The following is a 25,352-nucleotide window of genomic DNA, read 5'->3' as shown; positions in this document are numbered from 1 at the left end:
CCCAGTGCGGGCAATGAGGAGGCTGGGGGTGGGATCCCAGGGATGCTGCAGGACTCGCCGTAGCCCACAGCCGGGGCCAGGACAGCAAACCCAGCAGCAGCAGCAGACCCCAAACTGTGTCCTGCTTCCCCCCGAACCCTCACCAAGGATATGGGGCTGGTAGACCCCAAATTAAAGATTGGATTCTGCTTTTAGCCCCATGATGACATCCCTGACACCTCCTCCCTGCCCCCTGCCATCCATTAACAGAGACCAGCGAGGAGCCCCCCTCCGCGGCCGAGGGGGCTGAGCCCCCAGGTCCTGGGGCTGGGTGTCCAGCCAGGGCTGGGCTGCTGAGGTGACCCCTTCCTGCAGGGCAGAGGGAGGGGAGCCAGGCCATGCTGCAGGGACACCAGGAGGCAACGGGGCCTTTTGCTTTTTCTTTTGTATTTAATTTTGATGAACACTGTGTCAGTAACTCTCCACTTCAAAGGTTCCAGTGCACAGGTATTGCTGCACTTCTGCAGCACCGGTGCAGAGGCCAAGGAACTGTCAAACACAACAGGAAACTCATACAATCTTACAAAGTCCAACAACACTGTGTCCAAAGACACTGCTACAGCTACAGCTTCTACTGACTACTGCCTAAGCACTACTGCTGAGAACCTCCAGGGAAGGCGAGGGGCAGGACCCAGCCGTGCTCAGAGTCCTGCTGCTTAAGCCACTTTTCCCTGCAGAGACTGCAGGAGCTGCTGGATCCAATTAACGAAATCCAGCAGCTTCTGGAGTGGGAAAGAGCAGGACTCAGTCCCTGCTGCTGTTGCCAGGGCTGAGCCTTGTGATGGCCTCTGTGGCCGGGCGAGTGTCGCAGCACTTCCTCCTGAGCGAATCCGTGACTGGACCCAGTTGAAGAAGTGCTGGGTGGAGGTGTAGACCCCAGGCTGCTTTGGTCTGGCACAGCCTTTCCCCCAGCTGGTCAGGCCCACGAGCCAGAAGAAGTTGGCATGTGGAGCTCTGCAGACGAGCGGGCCCCCGCTGTCACCCTGCAGCACAGGACAGAGGGTGAGGGGGGTGTTGGGGAGCCCCAGCAGTGTGAGGGTGATGCTGGGAAGCCCCAGCAGGGTGAGGGGGGTGTTGGGGAGCCCCAGCAGGGTGAGGGGAGTGTTGGGGAGCCCCAGCAGCCCCACGTGGGCCAGGGCTGCGGGTGCTGCCGGGGCTGGCCCGTGGCTGCTCCTACCTGGCAGGTGTCGATGCCGCCCCGCGGGTAGCCAGCACACAGGTTGTAGCTGCGCACGGCCCCTCCGTACCACTCGCTGCTGTTGCAGAGCTTGACATTGATGAGGCGGACCTTGGCCTCCTGCAGCACGTCGGATGTTTCTGCAGCTGTGAGCATGGCAAAGAATTAGCCCCCAGCAGCTCTGGGCCACTTCCCCTCCCCTGTCTGGCCAGAGCCCTTCCCTGAGCCTTGGCTTTGCACCCCCAAAGAGGCACTCGACCCTTGTCTGATTTTAGGCCATGGCTCAGAATCATAGAATCCCAGATGCTGGGGTTGGAAGGGACCTCTAAACATCATCTAGTCTGACCCCTCTGCTCAAGCAGATTCCTCTAGATCAGGTCACACGGGAACGTGTCCAGGAGGGTTTGCAAGACCTCCAAGGAAGGAGCCTCCACGCCCTCCCTGGGCAGCCAGGGCCAGGGCTCCCTCATCTAAAGAGCAAAAAACCATCCCGGGTCCTGCAGCCTTTCCTGACGGGAAAGTCCCCTCAGCATGGCGGCAGCCTGAGGTAGCTCAGGCCCCTGCCTGCAGCCTGAGCCCGGCCCTCGGGCAGCCCGAGCCGTCTCCCCAGGCTCGCCCCAGGCACACAGGCGCTTTCCCGGGGGCACTCACAGCCTTCCGCGGTGTAGCCCCAGCCAGCGACGCGGCAGTCTGTGAGCTGCGACACCACCACGTCGGAGAAGTGAGTCACACAGGCCAGCTGCACGTAGTCGCTGCACTGCACGGGCTCGTCCAGCTCCAGCAGGGCGATGTCGTTCTCGAAGGCGCCGCTGCGGTAGCTCTCGTGGATCAGCAGCCGCTTGCTCTTGCGCACTTGGGCCTCGGGGCCCAGCTCAGACAGCCGGGTGGCCCCGAACACCATGCGCCACGTCGGGACGTTCCTGGGGGGCAGATGGGGAGCAGAGGGCTCAGAGGGAGCCCTGCAGTTCCCTGCCTCCAGCTCGCCGAGGGAGAGGCCAGGTGCCCCGCGAGCCCCAGGCTGCAGGAACGGCACCAGCCCAGCCCGTGCCGAGCACGGGACGGGAACTCTGCCAGTGCTGGGGGCACGGCCCTGCCCTGCTCCTACTCACCTGTACTTGTCAAAGCAGTGTCCTGCGGTCAGGACCCACCAGGGATGGATGAGGGAGCCTCCGCAGATGTGCCCGCTGCCCGCTGCCCCGGGAAGCTGGATGCTGACGATCCAGGGCCAGGCTCCCGGGGAGGCATCGCTGCCGCCCACGACGCGCAACACCCCGTGGTGCTCAGCCAAGGGCCGGGTCCCGCAGCTTCTCCTGTCACCAGAAAGTCACGAGTGTCCTGCTGGAGGGCTGGCTGCTGCTGGGGCTGCAGGGCAGCCGTCTGCCCTCCCCACCGGGCAGCGCACGGACAGCGGGGCCGGGGAACCCTGCGCCCCGGCTTCTGCCTTTGCCCCGCAGACGAGTGGTGCCAGCAGCCCAGCTCCCAGCTCCTGGGCTTTGGGAAGCTGTGGCAGGGCCATGGGGAACCAGTGAAGCCCATCATATCATCAAATCACACAGTCACAGAATGGTGGGGGTTGGAAGGGACCTTTAGAGATCATCCGGTCCAACCCCCCTGCAGAAGCAGCTCCCACCTTGATCAGGTCACACAGGAGGGTCTTGAAGCCCTCCAAGGAAGGAGCCTCCACACCCTCCCTGGGCAGCCTGGGCCAGGGCTCCCTCACCTCACAGAAAAAACTGCTGCCCCAACCTCCTGACGCCCACCCTTTAGATGTTTGTAACTATTAAGAAGATGCCCCCTCAGCCTCCTCTTTTCTGCCCAAGCTCCCTCCCAGAGCCACTTACCCACAGCTTTGCACTGAGGCACTCACAGGCCAGCAGCACAGGCCCAGCAGGACCAGGACAATCAGAACTTTCATCACGCTGACAGCACGTGGCAGCTCCAAGAGCCAAGGGCACGTGGCAGCTCCAAGAGCCAAGGGCACGTCACCCCCAGCGCTGTGTCTGATGCCGTAGTGCTGATAGTGCCTGGAAAGCCTCGGCCGGGGCGCTGATGTCACAGAGCTGCTGCTTCCAGGGGGATTCTGTGTGGGGCACCACGAGGGGCCCGAGCTGGGGGGAGGCAGAAGCAGGGGTGGACACCTGAGGTCACACCACGCTCAAAAAGCCCCTTTTCCTCCTCTTTGCTCTTGGTCAAAATTGGTTTGGGAGCAGCATGACTTGTCAGGGAGCCGAGATCTGGGTTGTAGCCGCAACCCCAAATCTCCAGGGTGCTGTTTGGCTGCGCACAAGGGCCAAAGGCCTGTGTGTGTACTGCCTGCAGGAGGGAAATGCCACTTGGCTTTCCCTGGCTCTCGGTACCACCTCCTGTCCTCTCAGGATCCAGCATTTGGTCAGCAGAGAGCCTCAGCAAAGTTGTTTCACCTTAACTGCGGTGGGATGAGGACGAGGCACAGGAGGGGGTCCTGTTCTCAGGGACTTGTAAGGGTTACTGGGTAGCTGAGTAGTTGTCGTGTGCAGTGTTCAGCGGCTTCACCGCCCCAGAGCTCCAGTAAGTTCAGTCAGTGGTGGCTACAGACTGATGTCACTTGACTAGCCAACAGCTATGTTGGGTGACTTGGACTCTGGTCTTTTTGGATTGCAGTGGGAACTCAGGCAGCTGACACAGCCCCTGTATTTACATGCTCACTGACTCACAGCGTCAGTAAGCACCAGGGGACATCCCACTAGGCTCATCCCAAAGCAGCCTCCATTGCTCCTTCCCTTGATGAAAAGCTGAGCCTTCCTTTTCTGGTAAATAAGCCAGTCATTGCATGGTTACTGAGCCCCTCTCACTTGCTGGCAGAATTTGCAAGCCTGGGACCTAGGACTTCCCTGAGAGATGTGACAGTTTCCCTGGCTCTTTCATCACAATGGTGATGGAGAACATCTGAGGGGAGAAGGAGTCCCCTGACCTCTGACAGGAAAAGGAGATACTGGAGAGCGAGAGATGCAAACAAGGGAATAGAGAAACGTACTGATAGAAGTCAACCAGCTCGCTGAGGAACAAGAAAGGCAGCATCAGCTCTGTGAAGCAAAGGCACTGTAGAGCTTTGTGACTGGAGTGACTGATGAAAGGCACCATCAGAACTGCCATATGGCTGGTTTCTCAGTGGCAGAGGCCTGTTTTCACTTGAGGCTGCTGCAGAGCTGTGAAAGCCCCTCTTCTTCTCCAAGAGAAGGGGAGGAAGTTCCTGAGTTCTCGCTGTCATCTTTTTGAAGTTACAGCCTGCTTAGGAACAGCACGTGAGTCTCCTTCTCTGGAGACATTCCAAACCCACCTGCACGAGTTCCTGTGTGACCTACTCTAGGTGGTCCTGCTCTGGCAGAGGGGTTGAACTAGATGATCTTTTGAGGTCCCTTCCAAACCTTAAGGTGCTGTGATTGTGCTGAATGCTCCCTGCCTCTGGGCAGCCCAGAAGCCAGTAGCCTGGACCTGCGTTCCCCACAGAGGGACACACGGACGCTCACAGGCCGGGCCTTTGTTCAAACAACCGTTTACTCAACTACTTCTTCAAACAAGCAACTATGTACAAGGTCAAGCTCCCAGAGACACCTCAGGGAGCGAGAGCAATCGCTAATGGGAAGTGCTGAGTCTCTCTTGCCAGGCTCCTGGCAATGGCCCCTTCAGCTGCATCGGCTCCCACTCCCCTCAGCTCTCTGCCTCAAGACCTCTTTCATCCTCACGGAAGAGCCGTCTTGTGAGCCGATCTTGCAGCTGCTCACAGTCACGCAGTGCCTCGGCGTGGGCAGCCGTATCGTCTGTCAGGTGCTGGAAGAGGTTGATGGGTTTGGCCTCTCGGAAGGCAGGAGGCAAGACGATCTCCTCGGGCACGTTGTGGTTGCCAAAGAAGAAGTGGTTGAGGCGCTTCTCCTCCACTCTGCGGCGCAGGTACCGCATGATTTCCTTCAGGCGCGGCAGCAGATACCTCCTGCGCCAGTCTGACAGGGGAGTGGTGGTCAGGAGGTGCATCACAACCGTCTTGATGATATAGGTGGAAAAGCCCGTTCCTGGCACCATGCGAGCGCAGAGCTGCAGGCAGTTGAGGTGGTAGCTGCCAGGCGGGGCGTTCCTGGCCACGTGCCTGAAGAACTTGGCCTCTGCCACAGCGCAGGTCTCAGGCCACGTTGTGCTTGGGGTGAAGAAACCTGCTGCAGTCTGGCTGCTCACAAAGATGTCTGAGTCACCTTGCTGCACGCCAAAAAGCAGCTTGACAAAGAGAGGTCCTCGGGAGGCGTTTGACAGCTTCAGCTTGCAGGAGTGTCTGGAGAGCTGCAGCTGCATCCGGTAGCGGCGAGACTGAGGCAGCTCCCCCCAGGCTGACATCACCAAGTTCTGGAACCAGAGGGCAGTTTTATGAACATCGAGGTAAGGGCCAGTGCAGAGGGTGTCGAGGACACTGGGACCCTGATTCCTCCTCCGTGGCTCCTCAGGGTAGTGGAGGAAGCACGGCGCGTCTCCTGCCGGCTCCTCTGCGCTGCAGGTGCACTCCGGGGACACACGGACGCAGAAGTTCTTTCCCGGCAGTTCCTGTGCAAAGTCTGGCTCCAGGTGGAAGGAGTAGCCATGGGGGGCCTTCAGGGGCACGAGCATGCGGTATGTGACGTCGCTGTCGCAAGGATTCCAGCCTTCGAAGGCGCTGCCCACGCCGATGGCTGGCTGCAGCTCCGGGGAGGAACTGTTGGCCAAGTGCCCTTGCAATAAACGGAGGAGGTCATCCAGCAGCTCCTGCACCGTGCTGCTGGTGTAGCACAGACTGAGCACTGTCCACTGGATGCGCCTCTCATAAATCAAAGCGTGGTGCCTCTCTTCAACAGTTTCTCCTTCGCTTTCTACCTCCTGGCAGTGTGTGTCACTGCCTGAGCTCTCCTCACTGCTGCTGTCGTCTGTGTCAGGGCTCCTTCTCCTGGTCCACCAGTACAGTCCCAAGAGCAGGACCAGGACTGCAGCAACGATCAGGTCTTCCCAGGAAATGACGGGCTGCCTCGGCTGCCTCGGCGGCACCAGGAAACTGGAGTTGATGCCACTCAAATATTTGAGCCACTCAAATATTTCTCTCGCCTGCTGGATCAGCTGCTCTTCTGTCGGCTTCAACACGGCCTCGTTCATCCTGGCATAACACTGCTGTGCCTCTGGGATGAAGAGCGACAGCAGATTGGCGAAAAAGCGCACGAGCGCCATGATCTGCAGGGAGAGAGAGCGAATGGGTTCAGTGGGGTGGGAGGGAGGGAGCTGGCAGCGGGGAAAACAGGGGCCAGGAGCGGGGGCCGGTTGGAGAGGGGCCGAGGCAGGCGGGAGGCACAAGAGCTGTGCCAGCCCTGCCGGCGGCTGGGCCCTGGGTGCCGGGGCAGAGCGCAGCCTGCCGCCGTCCCCCTCCTCCTGCCGCCTGCGCGCTCACCGCTGTCCCAGCGCGTACTGGGCCCGTGCTGCCCCTGGTGCCCCTTTATAGCCGCCCCCCGCTGGCACGGCCTCTGATGTCACAGACACCCCACAGCTGCCCCCCACACCCACAGAGGACTGACCCATCCTGACCTCTACTCAGTACAGTCAGAGGCTGACAAACTGGGCGACCGCGAGAGGCACAAACTGGGCGACCGTGGTGTTCCTTTTGGAAGCCATAGCACCGAGGAGAAAAGAGAACCGAGGGTCTCTTGAAAGAACATTGGAACGGTCTGTGTCATAAATGCAGCCCTTCAGTACCCGTGAGTATAAGGTTGGCACTGTGACGTTAATAAACCGATGTAACTCCTGTGAACGGTGTGTCAAATGGGCCTGTTCACAGCAGCTTGTAGATTCCCCGTCACTTCACATGGATTGAATCTTTTTCAGTACAAAACCAGGGTTTCTTTTGTAGTCTGGACGTATTTCAGACACATTATTGCATGTACATGACTGGTATTGCCTAAGAGAGTGTGAGTGGTGAATCCCCAAACAAGGCATGCAGAAGAACTGCGGGGAAGGATTTCTTCCCTGTGAGGCTGCCCAGATGGGTTGTGGAGTCTCCTTCTCTGGAGACATTCAGAGCCCACCTGGGTGAGTTCCTGTGGGATGGGTAGGTCACTGTTTGACAGACACAGCTGAGCCATGTGAAAGAGAATGCTCAACATGAAGAATATGGTAAGTAAGGAATGAAGTGCCAGAGGCACGGAGTTGCTGACATTGGTGGTTGTCATGGTTTGGCCCAGCCAGCCCAGCAGCACCACGACAGTCTCTTGCTCGGAGCCTCCATCCACCCCCACCCTTGTTAGGATGGCAGAGGCCCAGCGAAATGGGAGTAAAAAGATCACCAAGGTTGTTGTGGATGGAGACAAGGGCAGGGAGGGCTCGCTGCCAGTTACAGTTCTGGGTAAAACAGACTCCAGTGCTCGACTGAGAGAGGAAAGGAGGAAAGGTTATTCTACAAGAAACAGAACGGAATAAAAGCAAAAAGGGAGCAGGATGGTGAGAAAATTACAACCAGAGCTTTAAGATCTCCCTTCCCCAGCCCTCCTTTCTTCCCAGGCCCAGCTCACTGCTCCCCAGATCTCTCCCTCCTCCCCCCTCAGCGGCTCAGGGGGGCAGGGAATGGGGGATGTGCTCACTCTCTCACAGATGGGCTCTGCCACTTCTCTCTGCTCAGATGAGTACAACTCCTGGCATTCTTTCCCTGCTCCAACACGAGGTCCCTCCCCCAGGACACAGTCCTTAATGAACTTCTCTGGGATGGGTTGCTCCCAACAGCCGCGGCTTCTGCCCATACAGGGTCCCTCACACGGGACACAGTCCTTGGTGAATGTCTCTGGTGTGGATTCTTCACCAGGGTTGCAGTTTCTGCAGTTACAGGGTCCCTCTCTCGGGACAAGGCCTCTTCTGGGCATAAGTTAAATGAGCTGCTTTGTCATGGGTTCCTCCCCACAGTTACAGCTGTGGATATTGGGTCCCTTCCTCGGGACACAGCCGGCTCCTGCCATAGTCACTGTCCCTGGCTCGGGGCCTTTAATGAAGTGAATCGCTGCCCCTGGTCCAGGGTCAGCTTTAGCAAAATGAGTCTCTGCCCCTGATGCAGGGTCTTTAAAGAAATGAAAATAAACCTCAGCTTCACCAGGTCTCTCCATAGAATACCGGGGAGTCTCTGCTGCAGCACACCTCCTCCTCTCTTTCATCGCTGACCTTGGAGTCCGCGTGGTTGTTCCTCTCACTGTTCCTACTCCTTGCACCAGCAACAGCCAGAAGAAGAAGAAAGGGCAGAAGAAGGAAGAAGATGGAGGAAGAAACTTCCTCTGCCTTCTTAAAAAGTGATGGTGGAGGCGTCTCATTGGCTCAGCCCCAGCAGTGGGTCTGGCTCAGAGCAGGGGACAGTTGTGAGCAACTTCTTACAGGAGCCACCTTTACAGCCCCTTCCCCCTTACCAGAAAAGGCTGTCATGGCAAACCATGACACCCGCTCAGCCTTTGTGCTGTGTTCCACTAAAGACAGTGTTTCCATCAAGCCAGCATGATGAGAAAGCTGTAAACCAGTACCTTAGAGTTTCTTCCTAGATGATGTGCATCTTACCTATGAAGTATTTGGTTGAGAAATAATGTTGAGCAAGTTCTTACCACAAAAGTCATTGGAGGATGTGTTTATTTACACAGCCACAGCAGGTGGGCTGGTCTTTAAAGAAAGGCAACATTGCAGGAGCTGTACCTGCTATGGCTCAGCCTGGTGTGCTGCACATTTGGTGGGAGGTAAGAGAAACCAAAACATGAACCAGTTGATGTTTAACATAGTGCAGACTCATCTGGGAGAGAAGATTTAGCGGCTTGTTATCACCAGATTGAACAGGAATTGTTTTACAAATGACCTAACCAAAAAGAGAACATGCCTAGTTCTTGGCCAGGTGTGAAATCCACTTGACCAGGCCCAGGCCACTGTTTGTGGAGCTCTATGAAATCAATGATAGCCTCATGTTGGCAGCTGGAATGCTGTGTGTGTACTTCACAGCAACACACAGAGTCACAGAAAGAATGGACGTGAAATAAGGGAATCTGTCAGTAGCTGAGCTGATGCTCTTCACATCTAAAGGAATTCTCACATTCACTTGAAAGGCAACAGTCACCTGGCAATGATGATGTCACAGTGTCATCACCCAGGAGCAATGATATCACCTGAGAATGATGATACCACAGTGCCAGCACCTGGCAACGAATGTGTCCCCTAACAGCAGTGGTGTCAGCTGAGAATGATGACATCACAGTGCCCAGGAGAGTATAAAAGGGGGGTCCTCCCAGGTCCTGCTGCCAGATCTGGCCTGGGCAGCCACCTGAGAGGAAGCTCTTGATGGGGCTGAGGGAGGAAGGCAAGCCAGAGGCTGGAGGTTCGCAGCTGCTCCTGGCTAAGCCACTTTCCAAGCTCATCTGAGGGACAAGGAATCTTCTTCAGCTGCAGAGCAGGAGCCAGAACACAGGACTGCCTTCTGGAGGGGCATTGCAGAGCTCACCATCCTCATCCCCTGTGGAGCAAGGGGCAGCAGCCGTAAGCAATAGGGGTCCTGATGCTTTGGAGTACTCACTGCCAGGCGTGGGATGGATTCTTGTCCCCAAGGTCGATCAGGCCTGGGGCATTTGGCCACTCAAGGAAGCCCCAGAGATGGCTCTAGGTTGAGGGAGAAGAGAGGCTTGTGCATCTCGTGGGAGGCATGAGCAGCCCGTGGGACCAGGAGGCAGGTCTGCTCACATGCTCAGGGAGTAGCCGATCGCCAGCACTGGGGTCAGGAAGGAATTTTCCCCTGGGGCACGTTGGCACAGGTCCCCAGGGGTTTTTTGCCTTCCTCTGCAGCATTCAGCATGACTGCTTAAGTGTCAGGGCTCCTTTGGTCCATTTGGGCTGGGCTACTGCCCGCTGTCGTGCACCACCAAGGCAGCCTCTCGTGCCCTCCAGCTGACAGGAGGAAGGCTTTTTTTCCCCAAGGTGCACTAGCAAGTGTCCCTGGAGGGTTTTTTTGCCTTCCTCTGCAGCACTGAGCATAGCCTTTAGCTCCTTTGAGCCATTTTTTGGCAAGTACCTACATCGGCTACTCCACAACAGTGGCCCTGGTGCCCACATCCAGGGGGAGGAAGCTTTCTATACACTTCTTGTGGGCCATCCTCGGGGCTTGCTTCTCATCTGCTGTGGCACTGAGCACAGCCCCTTGTCAGGGTTCCTCTGGCCCATTTTGGTTTCTTGCCTGCTGCTCTTGTACCTCCAGCCTCTTCTCCAGCCTGGAGAACACTCTTGTGCATTTTGCACTTTGTGGCCTCCATCCTAAAATCATTTGCAGCAAAACTGTGTGCTGGGCAATGTTTTCTCTCTTCTCTGTCAAACCTCCTCATTGCTTTTGGATGGGGATGGTCTCTCGGCCATGCTGGAAGCCTTCATGTTCCAGGGGCATCTGGTGGTGTTGCTCTCAGCTTCAGATGCTTTGGGCCCAAGACTTGCTGGGCTGAGTCTTGCTGGAGAGCTCCCATGCTTGCTGCTGGCAGGGGAGCAGGCTGCAAAGGGAAGCAAGCCCAGCTGGATCTCCCATTCAGAGCCTGCCCACCTGCTTGGTGGCATGCAGCACCTTGCAGCCTGGCATAACTGTGTCTGCTCTGACTTCCACCACTCCCTTTCACATCCTGGGCTCTTACCAAGCTTCTTTTGCTGTGTTTGAGGTCCTGCCCGGTGGCAGAGACCACATGGCATCAGTCAGCAGCTGGGAGGAATGTGCCTCTTAACCAGGAGATGAGATCTGAGTGTATCCCTGCTTTCTCTTTTGCTTTGGAATATTCCTTGATCACTATCATCTGACTTTCACCATCTGGAATGCACCAAGCCAAAGCAGCTCTGCTAGCAATGTGCATACCCATCTGCATGGCAGCTCTCCTCATCTGCTTGTGCTGCTTAGGGACAGAAAAGATGTGAAGGAAGATTTTTGGCGTCTCTTTCATTGCACCTGACCTGTGAGAAGTGAGATGAAGAAACATGGTGTTGATTGGAGAGAGCTGGGCTTCCTCCCCAGAAAAACTGGCCATCACTGCAGTTCGTTGGAGTCTATTAACTGACAACCTCCATCCCTTTGGTTTGGGAGTCATTGTTGAAGCTTGATGGTGGGTCTGGAACAATGACAGGATCTTCAGCCAAGCACCCAGGGAAGGGAAATGTACTGTGTGAGGAGGATTTGTTCTGTGAGTGAAGCTGCCTCATCATCCACAGACTTTTCTCATCAGTTTTTGCCTGTTTAAAAAGCTCAGGCTGGGATAAAAGTTGAACATTTAAGGTACCAGATTTCTCTGGCACTGCTGATCCTTTCCATTGGCACCATTTCCTTTCCATACCATGGACTTACACTGGGTAAGGATCTCATTGGTTTAGTTTCAGCTATATTCTGGCCATAAGTTTGTAGTGGATGGGGATTTTTGCCCTTCCTTTGGTGCTCAGTTGAGCATTTCAGAAGGTACAAGATTTCTCTGGCACAACTGATCCTTTCTTTTCATGTACCATGGGTTTATGCTGGGTAAGTATTGTATGAGTTGAGTTGCAGGTATGTTCTAGCCATAGGTTTGTAGTGGACGTGGGGACTTTTGTCCAGGTGCTCCCTGGAGTTCAGGAGTTGGTCAAGGACTGAGGTAAGTGCCTCTGCATCACAGCATTTCCCTTCTCAGGTGTCAGCTTCCTCTCTGAGAATGCTCTGCTCTACAAAAGCTGCCTGTGTTTACCAAGTCTTGGCTCCTCCTTTAGCAAGTACTTATCCTGGGCTTCATATTAAGAAGACAGAGCCTGGCTCTTCTCAGTGCTGCCAAGTGGCAGAAAAGGCGTCAGGCAGAAACTGAAACACGGGATATTTGGTCTCAACAGGACGTTTTGCTGCTGTGGTTGAACAAAAGAAAGTGCAGGGACAAAAAGGAGGCGAGTTGCTGAGCGAGGCTTTGGAGTCATCTCTTTGGAGAGTTTGAGACCTGACTGGACATGGCCCTGGGCAACCTGCTGCAGTTGGCCTTGCTTTGAGCAGGAGGGTTGGGCTACAGTCTGTGGAGGTCCCTTCCCACCTCCTCTGCTCTAGGAGTTTGTGGTTGCCATTGTGGTTTGTCATCAGGCCAACAGGAGACCTGTGCTCCATTGTGCTGGGTTTCTTTTGTCAAAAGCCACCCTGTGCTCATAGGAGATTCTTTTTGCTCTGCCTGCTGTCAAAAAGCTGCAGAGTCCAGCAGTAGCAGCTCCTCCTTCCATGCCATTAGTTTGAAGCCTCCTCAGAGAAGCAGGTGAGTATGCTCAATTACAAGCTAGCAATGTCTAAGGAAGGTCTGGTGAGCCACAGCTGTGGACTGCTGCAGAGTCCTGAACCAAAGCCTCCCACTGAAGAAGTAAAGCATAGCAAGGGAGAAGGCTCCTTCTCCCAAGACCCAGAGTTCTCAGTCTAGCTCTGAAGGAAGTAGCCAGCACCCTTGAAACCTTCATGGCACAGAGAGGAAACAATGACTTCTGGCTTCAGTGCAAGAGCCAAGGACAGACACCTGTGCAGTGCTTCACTTGGAAAGCCACTGCAGATGGTTCAGTGAAAGGCCTGCTTGAACCTGCAGAATAACCCAGGTGCCTCTTGAAATGATGCCAGCTTGTCCTAGGTGACACTGAAAAGCGTGACAGCCCGTGGATGCCAGCACAGAACTTCTTTCCAGGACACCACAGATCCCAGCACAGCTGCTGCAGCGCTGCCATCTCCCTGTGCCCATTCCCACAGCTTTGTTCCCCCTCTCTTGCTTTCCTTCCTACTTATTCCTTGGAGCCAGAGAGTAATTAACTGACCTTGACTAAGTGTTCTCCATTAGAATTCGTTTTCCAGGAAGTCTGAGCAAAGCCCAGTGAGATGGACTTTGGGTAAAAATGGACATGACCACACTGGACAAACTTTCCTGCCCTGTTTTCATGCAGTTGGAAGTGTGATGCTTTGCTGGTGAGGTGTTGGTGACAACAATGGGTCTTTCAGCACAGTAACTGATTTTCCAGTGCAAATGAGCCCAGGGCAGCAGTGTGCTCCCAGCAGGGAGGAATGCAAGGAAAACACGTGTGTGATTCACTGTTCCTACTTAAAGAAGGTTTTCTTCTGGTTTGATGGGGCACATTCTACAGAGCTTTGGAGTCTTTAAACCTTTTTGTCTTATCCTCTTGCGTAGTTCAGATACAGGACAAGAATGGCAAAGCACTGGGCAATATACTCATTTCTTTCTCTTTGCCAAGCTTTTGTTGTATGTTTCTTGGCTTTTCATATGCAAGCAAGGCTCAAGGGTAGGACTGGCTTTCATGACAATAATTCCTTGGGCAGAAAGTAAGGTTTCAACAAGAAGAGCACCTTGGTTTTCTCATTTCCCTGGCAGGATGCCATTTGTGGCAGTGGGATTTCTGACACTCATGAGTAAGGAGACTGCTGTCCTGCTGCAGTTGCATGTTTTGGAGAGAGTAAACTTCTCCCTGGGAGCCTGTCTGCAGCACAGCAGTGTTCCTCCACAGTCCTGATGGAGACAGACTTCTGTTTTGGAAAGACACAGAAATGCATCAACACCTGTGCAGCAAGGTCTTGGAGGGGGCAGCAAAATCATACTGAGTGGCTAAAACAAAGCAGAGGAGCTCTGTGCCCTCATTTTGCCTTCAAAATTCACCAAACCAGGTCTTCAGGAAAAGAAACAGACTGCAGGGATATTTCTTTAGTTTCAGACTGAAACAGAGATCTGAACACCACACTTGGAGGGTCCCAGAGTGTGTGAGAAGGTTTGGACTGAGAGTCACAGGGAACAACGAAAACTCTTGTTTTTTAAACCAGTCTGGCTGCTGTGACATCAGCTGTAGCCTGGCTTCTGTGACATCAACTGTGGCAAGCAGAAGAGGTCACCTGCCCTCCCTTGCCTAACAGGTGAGTAAAGGTGTAAAGGGCTGACAGAATGGTTGTGCTTAGTCTTAGATGCAATCTATGAACTGTAAAGCTACTGTCCAAACTCAACAAGGAGCAAAGGTAAGTTCACTTTGTTCTTTTGAAACTCTAACATGTGGATTCTTTGGGTGTTGGTGTCTATTTTCCCTTTTCACCTTTAAGTGCTCACGCCAACCCCACATTTTATGCAGTAGGAGTTAAAGACATTGGCATTCTGGGCATTCCCTTGGCAAGTACCAATCACCAGGTTCTTAACAAGAAGAAGACTCAACAGATCCATGGCCAGCTTGGATTGACAGTGCTACAGCTGCCAACAGCTGCATACAGCACAGCAACAGCTTCTGGTCAGATCAATACCTTCAGTCACTGGAAACAAACTCCAGCATCTGTTTCAGAGTGTGCCCGTCTGGTGGGGTTCCAGGAGAACTCCCAGAAAGCCTGCACAAGGCACGCTGAAATCTGGGGCATGATTCACCACCTTCCAGTTGATTTCGATGGACATCCCTTCAGATGGCCATGGCCCTTGTCCCCTCTGTGCTCTTACAGGGCATCAGTCTCCAGAACACACTTGGAGGGAAGGAGGAAATCGCCTTCAGCCAAGAGCCTTTGCATGTTTCTATTCTGGAGCTTGTACTCGCTGCCCTTCAGCTGTGTGGAAGCAGAGCAGCACCCCGCAGTGCAACCTCCCCTGCACTGTCTGTCCCTTCTTCCCCAGTAAGGGAAGGAATTCAAATGCCATTGAAACAAATGGAATGACAATTCCTTCCTTCTGGAAGAATTCCTTTCTACTACCCTTCTGATTTCATAGACCCAGGCTGTTATTTTTGACCTGCTTTCAGCCAGAAAGCTTTCTCCTCACATTTGATGTGACCCTCCATCCATTTCCAACTCTGAAGCAGTTCCTGGGGCACTCTGCCCTGCTGCTTTTTCTCTGCCTTTGAGGCTTGAAGACATTTCTCCAGCCACAGTCAAGGCTTTGCCCAGCTTCACCCCATGGATGAGCAGCTCTCCATCCCCTTCTGGCTGCAGATCCCCTTGCACAACTGCACCTTTCTGAAGATTGAAATAAAAATGCATCTTGTATTGATTGGCTGTTGTGTCAGTGTCTTTGACCTTCTTGTGGAAAGAGTTCCCTTGATAGACTGGGTCCTCTGGAGAATACCCTGTCCTGGGCTTTGTGTGCTGAAGGCTGCCCTTGGAATGCCATTCACTGTCTTCATTTTGCTTCCTCCTTCCTTCCTGACCTTAGAATAACAGACACAGGCACTATGTGATTCTTTCTATCCAGATCACTCAAAAAAAATAAACCCCATGTAGTTCCAACACAGAAACTGTCATTTGACTGGAAACCAGCAGCAGAACTGTTTGAATTCAGTGCTGCACTAGGTACATTCTGTTCTGACAAAACCGCCCTCTGGTAGGCAGAGCACTCAGGTCAGGTACAGTGTGAGATGTGTACATGACCATAGGGTTTGTGCAGATGGGAAGAGCTAAAGCAATGGGTTCTCCAGACCCTTCATTGCTGCCATCCAGTGCAGCACGTTCATTAAACTTGAAGACACAGGAGACACTGCACTCCTCAGCAGCTTACACATAACCATCCCTCATGTCCTTGTTCATTGAGATCTCTGTACTTTACTGGAGTCTTTGGAAGTGTGGTTATACAGTGGTTGAGTTACTTCAGCTTTTCCCAAGAGCTGAAGGTTTTGAGATTGTTACAGTGGTCCTTAGGAGCAAAACACAAACCCCAACAGCAAAGCAAAAGGAGTGCATCACAGTCTTGACAGAACTGCATTCATAGAGCTTTTCTGTCTTGGTTCTGGTTTCAAAGCTTGGGGCTAATATTCCATGTGAGGCATATTGGGCTTTATACCTGTGAAACACATCAATACCATCTTCCCTTAGAGACACCAGAAAAGTTCACTGTCAATGAAATTAATTAGTTTGTATCCCTCATAAAAATGCATATCCTAAGTAGAGCTCATTCAACATCGACATAAATGACTTTCAATCTATCAAGGACTGTGGTTTTACTCAGATTATGACATTCTTTCATAGAATCATGATCATTCCCTTTAAAAACAACCCAACAACCTACTACCAATTCTCTACAAGAATTATGCTTTTCCAAGCTTCAAATCTCAGCTGTAACCTTAGGAGTGTTGACATCACACTGTAAGAAGTGGAGGAGAAGTCTGTATTGAGAGCAGAATATTTTCACATCCCCATTTTTTGTGAAGGATGCAAACTCTAGTGTTGAAGACATTGTTGATGTTAAGGTTTAGAGAAACATTAAAGATGAGAGGAGTTTTTTATGTGTCTGTGGGCGAAAGGGCCAGGTTACAAATGAAGATGATGGAAGATCAGAAGCTCTTCAGTGTTGTCTGATTTACCTTTTTGTTGCACTATGATAAAGACCTGGCACATGGGCTTGCATCATGATGTGAGAGAAACAGTGTGGTATCAGATTGCAGCACATGTTGCCATTCTGGCTCTGGAGTTCATCTGTAGACAGATCCTGTGGTGGGACCTGCTCTTTGCAGGTGGCTGTGAGATGAGATGCCGAATGACTGAAGCAGGACAACAAGACAGCAGAAGTTGTCTTCTTTTCAGTTTACCTGAGACTTGTTCTGGAGGGAAATCATCTTGAGGTAAATTGATCCATGGAGGCTCCAGTGTTCTGGAATCTCCTGTGGTAGTCAGCTCATCTTCCACAAAATCTTCTTTCCTGCATGGGTGGGTGCACGCCAGAAATCTCTGCCTGTTAAAAACCAAACAAGCAGCTTTCATTGTAAACAGTGTCAGCAGAAATAAGTGCAGTTCCTTATTAGAAATGGTGCTGATCTTAAGCATGGAAAGGTGAAGTGGCCAGTCATTTTTGCTGCCGTTCCCCAGGGCTGTGGGTGCCTCTGGCATGGTGGGACCTGGCCCGTGGCAATGCCAGACTGCTCCTGGCTTAGTGGGAGGAGGAAGATGGGAACTGAGACACAATGGGGCAGGGAGGAGGCAGGGCAGGCACCGACTGAGAGTGGGCTGAGCAACCTCAGGGCCCAGGTTTGTGGTGAGAACCCGGGCTGGGTTCCTATTGCCCTTTGTCGGGACTGGAGACACCAGCAACACCAGCTGCAGCTTGGCAATGTGACCAGCCAGCCTGGACCCTGCTCTCACACACACTCATTGCTCCTGGAGGGCACAGCCAGGTCCCTTTCTGGCCTCTTACCTGAACAGCTCACCCCAGTGTCCATGCTGTGACCACAGTTGTGCTCACCCCATCCGCTGTGTGTACATTGGACAGGGCAGGCTCGGAGCCACGACACTGAATATCAATCAACCAAATGGGGCCAGATCCTGGACCGAGATTTCCGTGCCGAAAAGCTTGAACAGCAGACCCACATCCCAGCTGCTTGCAAACCACTGCAGCATCTTTCAAGTCCCAGTTGACACTACACACAGTTCCCCACTGTCCCTCGTGTTCCACCTCCACTCTCCCAGCGCAGCGGCTGCCGCCATCCACCAGCCTCAACTCTGCAGCCCTGAAACGCCAACACGGGGCTGGTCAGGAGAGCACCGAGCTCCAGACTACAGCTCTGGGGTTCCCCCCTGCCCAGGCAGAGGTAAAGGCACCTGAGGGACAGCCCTCCCCATCCTGGGCTGTCCCTGGGGCAGTCTGGGGGTCCCTTTTCTCCCCAGCTCTGCAAAGGGCTGAGGCTGCCCAGCAGCAGACCTGCTGTACCATTCACAGCCCCACAGCCTGCAGCACATCCCCACTAATTCAACCCCCCCTTTCCCATGTCCCCTCTCTCCTCCCCAGCACAGCAACCCCCGTATGGCCCCGTGCCCCAGCCCCACACCTCCCTCTCCCACCCACACAGGCACAGCATCCACTCCCTTGAGCACCTTCTGCCCCTCGTCCCAGCGGCACCCGTGAAGAAACCGAATTGCCAGAGGTATCCCGATGAGCACGCTGGTGCCCACTGGCCCTGGGCTGTGGGACAAGGGAGCCAGCACTTACCCCTGCACAGCTGCAGCCCGAGGAGCAGCCACAGCACCCGAGGCCACAGGAGTCCCTGCGTGCCCATCCTGAGCCTCCTGCCCCGCAGGCACAGCCCTGCTGCTCCCCACTCCCCGGCACGGCTCCCGCACCCTCGTGGGGCTGCTGCTGATGGGAGGGTGAGATCTCTGAGAGATGCCAACGCAGCTGCAGGAGCCAATCCAAGCAGCAGCACCTTTTGAGATGTGATCAGGAGCTCTCTCCCCTCTGACACAGCTCAGCCCGCCAATGAGCTTCTCCAGTGCCCTTCATGCCCATATATGAGGGACACCACGGTCCCAATGCAGGTGCCATGGCTGCTGCCATGGGGCAGAGTTATGGGCCGAGGCAGGCGCAGAGGGGAAATGGGTCTCCAGGCCCTCAACTGGGAGCACTGGGAGCACTGGGAGCACTGAGCATCCCGAAGGCTACACTCATCAGAGAACCCACAAGGGCAGTGTCCAGCAGCCCCGAGCTGTGGGGCTGCTCTGGCTCTGTGTCAGGGTGGAAAGGGAACAGCCCCTGCCCTGCTGCAGCCCCTGTGGGACAGCCCTGGGCTGGGGGCAGAGCTGCAGCCCCGGCCTGCAGGAACATCCCTCCTGGAGAGCCTCAGGACAGGGCCCCGGCAGGAGCCGCGCTGGGACACGTCCCCAGCCCGGCAGCAGGAGAGGCCCCAGCGTGTCCCCAACCGTCCCCGTGTCCCCCAGGGGCCGTTGTTCCCTGCAGGCAGATGCATCGGGAGCTGCAGCTGCAGCTGCACAAACCGCAGCCCCCGCGGCCTCGCAGCACTCGCTGCGCTTCCCCCACAGCGCCCGGCCAGGAAGCCTGAGGTTTCCTCCTGGCACCCAGCCCAGGCACAGCCCCACGGGCCCCGACACACCCCCAGCCCCACTGCTCCTGCCGGGGCTGCTCCTTCGGCCTCGCAGAGACGCCAATCGCAGCTCCTGGCCCCTGGGACGGCCTCGCTGCACATGGATGCTCCACACTCAGCCCCACGGCCATGGGGGGCACTGCAGGGATGTCACCTCACACCCATATACAGGCACCCCTGACATGTTCTCACTTTCTCACTCCCTTCTGCTGCAGCAACTTCTTCCCCTTCTCCAGTCCGTTCATCACAGAGGCCTTACCTCCATCACTCACTGGCCAGGCCTTGGGCAGCAGCCCGTCCAGCCCAGAGATGACTGGCCTGGCCCTGCCAGATACAGGGGAAGCTCTGGAAACACCTCCTGCTCAACAACAACCTGCAGCTGCTCAATAACTTGGGCAACTTCATCAACAGGTTGTGTGCCAGGCTGGCAGGGGGCTGCTCCTCGTGCCCAGGCTGTGCTCTCCTCACACTCTGCTCCCCCCATTTCACAGAGCGAGCGTGTTTGTGTGTAAGTTCTTTGGTGGCATCATCCCTGACACGATCCAGACTCCAGATGACAAGAGGGTCTTGGTCCGTGTCACCCTTGAACTGCACCAGTGCCACCAGCTGCTGGAAAAAGCCCAGTAGATACCCAAAAATCTTGAGGCTGGTCACAAGAGCTTGGGGAGGAGTGGTGATCCCCCAGCGTGGTGATCAATGGCACAGAGTCGAGTTGGAGGCCTGTGGCCAGTGGAGTTCCACAGGGATGGGTTCTGGGGCCAGTCTTGTTCAACAGCTTCATCAACCACCTGGATGAGGGGACAGAGGGACCCTCAGCAAGTTCCCTGCTGGCACCAAACTGGGAGCACTGGCTGATTCCCCAGAGGCTGTGCTGCCATTCAGCAGGATCTCAACCAGCTGGAGAGTTGGGCAGAGAGGAACCTCCTGAGGTTCAACAGGGACAAGGGCAGAGTCCAGCAGCTGGGGAGGAACAACCCCCTGCACCAGGACAGGCTGGGGGTGACCTGCTGGAGAGGGAGCCCTGGCCCAGGCTGCACAGGGAGGGTGTGGAGGCTCCTTCCTTGGAGCTCTTCAAGACCCACCTGGACACTGTTCCCCTGTCACCCGATCTAGGTGGGACCTGCTTCTGCAGGGGAGTTGGGCTGGATGATCTCTACAGGTCCCTTCCAACCCCACCATGCCGTGATTCTCTGATACTCATTGAATTACAGACGGTCTCATTAGCTACAAAATACATCTTTATTAAAACCAGAAACAGACTTGAACCCACAGAGGGGATGGAAGAACACAGAACCAGGCGGAAAAGAGGGCAGTGAGGAAAAGGCAGACACAGAAGAAGAGTGAAGCCTGGAAGGGAAACAAACACACAGCAAAAGCCCCAGCAGTGGCAAGACTGAGGTCTGGGCCCAAGAGGTCACGTGCTCGATGTTCTTGGTGCAAGCACAGAATGGAGCTGGATGCCTGAGCCGTGAGCAGGAGCTGCAGGCCCCAGCAGAGGCGACAGATGCTGCGCTGGTTCTCCACTGGGCCGTTCCTGGAGCACACCCCCAAGGCCATGAAGCCCCCGAGCAGCAGGTAGCCTGCGGGAAAGCAGAAGCATGGGGCAGGCAGCGCCCGGCCGGCTCAGCCGGGCTGACAGGAGCTGCTGAGCTGCACCCGCAGCGCTGCAGGGAAACCTGACGCCGGAGCCCACGTCTCTCAGAGCACCAGGGCAGTGGCTGCGGCAGCCACGGGGGCAGGAAGCCCCGGCTGCTCCGGCAGCACCTTGCAGCTCCAGGAGGAGACACACGCAGTGCAGAAACAGCCAGTCCAAAGGGCTCGGTGCCTACCTAGGAGGTACTGCCAGTAGGCTGCACATCTCCTGCAGGATCTTGAAGATCAGCTGCCGCAGGCTCTGTGAGAAACACCACCCTCGGAACAGCAACAAGGACCCGGCACTTTCCTGGCAGAGGAGATGGCAAGTTGAGGACAGGCAGTGGGCAGCCGTGGCTACCTGCCTCCAGCTGCTGAGCCCTTGCCCTGCAGAGCCAACGGGCACTGCCCACGCAGCCCTCCTTGTCCCCAGCTCACAGGGTGAAGGAGGTGACTCACCTGCTCAGCCTGTCCCCACAGAACAACAACCACAGGCCAAGGAAGTAAAGCAGGAACAGCTTAGGGTCAAAGCCTGGACACAGAGTGTGACCAGGCAGAGAGGAACCCCGGCATGGCTGGACAGGCCACATGGCCAGAGGGACAGGGAAGGGACAGAACCTGCCACAAGTGCCCCAGATTCCCCTGCTTTCTATCCCGTGGGCAAACACAGGCTTCTGTGAAAAGCTGCTGCAAGTATCCCCTGTGGGCTTTAGGAGGAGCTTCCATTTAAACATAAGGAACATATTTCCCTGTTAATGTGAGGGAGCCCTGGCCCAGGCTGCCCAGGGAGGGTGTGGAGGCTTCTTCTCAGCAGGTTTCTAAACCCACCTGCACACATTCCTGTGCCACTGACCAAGCAGAACCTGCCTTAGCAGGGGGTTGGGCTGAAGGATCTCTAAAGGTTCCTGACAAGCCCCATCATTCTGTGACTCTGTGGGGGGCAGCCAGGCCCTGCCTCCAGCTGCCACAGTCACGGCTGGACACGGCCTTCTCTGCAGAGCCCCACACAGCCCAACACAGCCACATCACTTCACAGGCATCACACAGTCACAGCATCATTTCAGCTGGGAGAGACCTTTCAGCTCCTGGAGTGCAGCCTCTGTCCCAGCCCCATCACCCACCAGCCCATTGCCCTCCATGCAACACCCACCCGGCTCTGAAACCCCTCCAGGGACGGTGACTCCAGCAGCTCCCTGGGCACCTGTTCCAAGGCCTACCAGCCCTATCAGCAAAGAAATTCCTCCTCACATCCAGCCTGAACCGCCCCTGGCACAACTTGAGGCTGTTTCCTCTTCCTCTATTGCTTGTTATCAGGGAGAATAGACTGACCCCCACCTCGCTGCAGCTTCCTTTCAGGTAGATGTAGAGAGTGAGAAGGTCTCCCCTGAGCCTTCTTTTCTCCAGGCTAAACAGCCCCAGTCCCCCCAGCCCTTCCTCATCTGAGACGTGCTCCAATTCCTTTCCTAGCTTGGTAGCTGCTTCTGGATCCTCTCCAGCACCTCCATGTCCTTCTTGTAGAGAGAGACCCTGAGCTGAGCACAGTATTGGAGGTGCAGCCTCTCCAAAGCCAAGCCCAGGGCAACGATCAGCTCCTTGCTCCTGCTGACAACATTGTTCCTGATCCAGGCCAGGATGCCCTTGGCCTTCTTGCCCACCCTGGATGACTGAATGCATCCAGCTGGGAAGCTGAAGCTCATTAGTGATGCTTCAGCAGCAGGATTTGGGTTAAAATTGGGCTTTCTGGGAAGAATGAAGCATTTCTTACACCAGCCACAGCCCTGCTCTCTGTGCCCTTGCCCATTCACACCAGCTGCTCAACGGGAGACAGAAACACAACAGTGGATGAAAAGGAAACAATCTCTTTGGGGATGGGTCTCACCTGTTTTCATTTCTTTTTCCTTCTTGGAGATCTTGCCTGTCTCTTCCGTGACCTTGGCATCTCCCTTCTCACACAGGCAGAGAACCGAGGCGCCGGCGCTGGCCGCTTCCACCACTGCCCACAGGGCCCCTGAAACACAAACACAGAGCACGTCAACAACCAGCAACCTGCAGGATCTGGCTGTCTCCTAAAAGAGGACAAGGCTTTCAACTCAGCTCATCAAGAGAAAGGCGCTGGGGACAGTCAGACACCCCACTGGAATGGGGCTTGGAGAAGGTTTTCACAGCTCCAGCTGGAACACTGCACAGGGACTCACAAAGTTCACCCCCAGATGTTTCCAAACCCTCCTGGCTTCTCCTCTTTCTGTGAGCACCTTGGTTTTTGCAAGAGGCTGGTTTGGGAAGTGCCTCTGCTGGGGGCTGTTTCTGTGACTGGTGGTGTGTGGTTTAGGGGAAGGGGATGGCTCTGAGCAGGAGGGTGCTGACAACACCCAGTGCGAGCCCAAAGCCTTGCACCTACCCGACAAATCACCAACACAACTCCTTTTGTCACCTTCCTGCCTGCCACAAGCATTCACAAGGGAGGATTAGACTTGCAAGTACAGATAAAACCCCAATGGAGGGAGTTCAGAGGGACACACAGAGGTGAGGGCAGGACACGTTCAACCACACCCAGTGGGAAGAGGAGCAAAGAGCTGTGCCCACCACATGAACCCAAGGAGCAGACAGCACTGACCAAGAGCCCCCTCCCACTGATGGCCCTCACAGGGCTTCCTGCTGGGAATTCAAAGCCCTTTATATCACTTTAAAACACCTGACTCAGATGAGAACATGTGGGGCAACCAACTGTTCACCACAGCTCTGTGTTTGCTTCTCCCAAACGTGCTCACACACCCGCGAGGGAGAAGCAGCAGCAGAGAGACTGAGCCAAAGTTGCAACCTCCCACCCCAAAAAGAACCCAGGCCAGAGGAGCCACCCCACAGCCCCGTGGCTCCCTCCTGAGCTGCAGCCACCGTCCCCTCCAGAGAGGTGGCTTCAGCAGCAATGCTCAAGTCAGCTGCTGGAGAGAGGGACCCGGCACTACCGATGCGATTCCAGGGGGGCTCCAGGAGCCCTTTGAGCTGTTGTCACCCCTCTCTGGGGCTGAACTTCCCTCCCCCTCCCCCGCCATGGGACCGCATCAAGCAGCGTTTAAACACAACAGCACGAAGGAAATAACGCGGGGCGGGGGAAGAGCGGGACACAAAGTGTTTGCGGTGAGCGAAGCGTGTCCCAGGCCGCTGCCAGCGCCGGGGCCGCCTCCCCCGGGACTCCCCGCCGCAGAACAGGGCCCAGCCCGGTCGTTCCCGGCTGCCCGGGGCTCGTCCCGCTCCGCCGCGGCTGCCCGGCTGCAGCGGGAGGCGGCGGCGGGGAAGCGGGAGCGGGTCAAACCCCGAACAGAAGAGCGGAGCGGGGCAGCGCCGGGGCGGGCCGCGGGCGGCAGCCCCCGCCGGGCCCGGGCCCCGCTCCCGCTTTCCCCCGCGGCACGGAGGGACGGCGCGGCCCCGCCTCCCCCCGCCCCGCTCCGCGCCGCCGCCGGGGCCCGAGGAGCCGCCGCGGAGCCGCGTTCGGCCGCCTCCCCCCGACCGGCGCCCGCGGGCGGCTCTCGGGCTCCCGGGGCCTCGCCGCCCGCCCCGGGCCCGCCGCCGCCTCCGCCCGGCCCCGCCTCACCGGACACCCCCGGCCCGCCGCGGAGCCCCCTCCCCGCCGCCCTCCCGCCGCCCCCCGGCCCGCCCGCGGCCCGCGCTCACCGCCGGCCACGCGCCCCCCATCCTGCGCTCGCTCGCCGCCCGGCGCTCAGCCGTGGGGAGCTCGGCCGCCTCCTCCTCGCCCGACACGGCCGGAGCCGCCTCCGCCGGGACCCCCGGGAGCAGCCGCCGGCGCCGCCCCCGCGCTGAGAGACCCCCGGCAGCGCGAGCGGCGGCGCGAGCGGGGCGGCGGCGCGGGCTCCGCGCGGGGCACGCTGGGACTACGACTCCCGGCAGGCACCGCGGCTGCCGCCGGCGGCTTTGCGCGACAGCGAGGCGCGGGCGCTGACGGGAAATGGAGTCCGCGGGGCGGCCGCGGGGAAGCGGCGCCTGTCCCGCGGCTGCCGCTGCTCCCGCTCCCGCTCCCGCCCCGCAGCATCATCACCTCTGGGCACAGGCGTAAGAATCGCCCGAGGGTGGCGGCTGGAAGGGCCGTCACTAAAAAGAGTCACAGAACGGTGGCAGTTGGAAGCGACCCCTAAAGCTCATCCAGCCCAACCCCCATCTCAGGCGGGTCCCACCTAGATCAGGTCACACAGGAGCGTGTCCAGCTGGGCTTGGAAACCTGCCGAGAAGGAGCCTCCGCAGCCTCCCTGGGCAGCCCGGGCCAGGGCTCCCTCACCTCAGCAGGGAAATAGCTTTTGCTCATGTTTCAATGGGACATTTTGTGTTGCAGCTTCTTTCCATCAGCCCTTGTCCTGTCACTGGATACAACAGAACAAAAGTGCTGCCCCAGCCCCCTGACACCCACCACTGACATATTTGTCAGTATTAATGAGAACCCCCTGCAGTCTCCTCTTTCCTAAACAGCCCCAGGGCCCGCAGCCTTTCCTCCTCACACACATGTTCCATCCCCTCAGCATCTCAGTAGCCCTGTGTTGCCTCTCTCCAGCCGTTCCCTGTCTCTCGAGCTGGGGACTCTGCCCTTACTCCTGGTGACCCTCAGCAAGTTCCTCTCTGCCCAACTCTCAGCCTGTCCAGCTCTCACTGACTGGCAGCACAG

General features: G+C 56.3%; 1 protein-coding gene and 1 long non-coding RNA gene across 2 annotated transcripts; both read right to left on the bottom strand.

Moving 5' to 3' along the window:
- Positions 1-4,711: 4,711 nt before the first annotated feature.
- On the bottom strand, positions 4,712-6,433 carry LOC133629372 (inositol 1,4,5-trisphosphate receptor-interacting protein-like 1). Its single transcript, XM_062020027.1, has one exon. The coding sequence runs from the start codon at positions 6,431-6,433 to the stop codon at positions 4,904-4,906; it is 1,530 nt and encodes a 509-aa protein (XP_061876011.1). The 3' UTR covers positions 4,712-4,903.
- A 13,838-nt stretch (positions 6,434-20,271) lies between these two features.
- LOC133629390 (uncharacterized) lies at positions 20,272-24,530 on the bottom strand. The gene is made up of 4 exons (XR_009821012.1): positions 24,353-24,530; positions 22,563-22,691; positions 20,881-20,993; positions 20,272-20,631 (listed from the first exon to the last, which is right to left on the bottom strand). It is a non-coding gene; the product is annotated as an uncharacterized LOC133629390 (long non-coding RNA).
- Between the last annotated feature and the right edge of the window lie 822 nt (positions 24,531-25,352).

Source organism: Colius striatus, unplaced genomic scaffold (genome assembly GCF_028858725.1).
Source record: "Colius striatus isolate bColStr4 unplaced genomic scaffold, bColStr4.1.hap1 scaffold_40, whole genome shotgun sequence".
NCBI classification, from domain to species: domain Eukaryota; kingdom Metazoa; phylum Chordata; class Aves; order Coliiformes; family Coliidae; genus Colius; species Colius striatus.
Note: the sequence above shows the minus strand (reverse complement) of the source record. Positions and strands in the feature narration are given on the sequence as shown.

Excerpts from the sequence above, each read along its gene's own strand:
- LOC133629372 (XM_062020027.1), bottom strand. The coding sequence starts at position 6,433 with ATGGCGCTCGTGCGCTTTTTCGCCAATCTGCTGTCGCTCTTCATCCCA.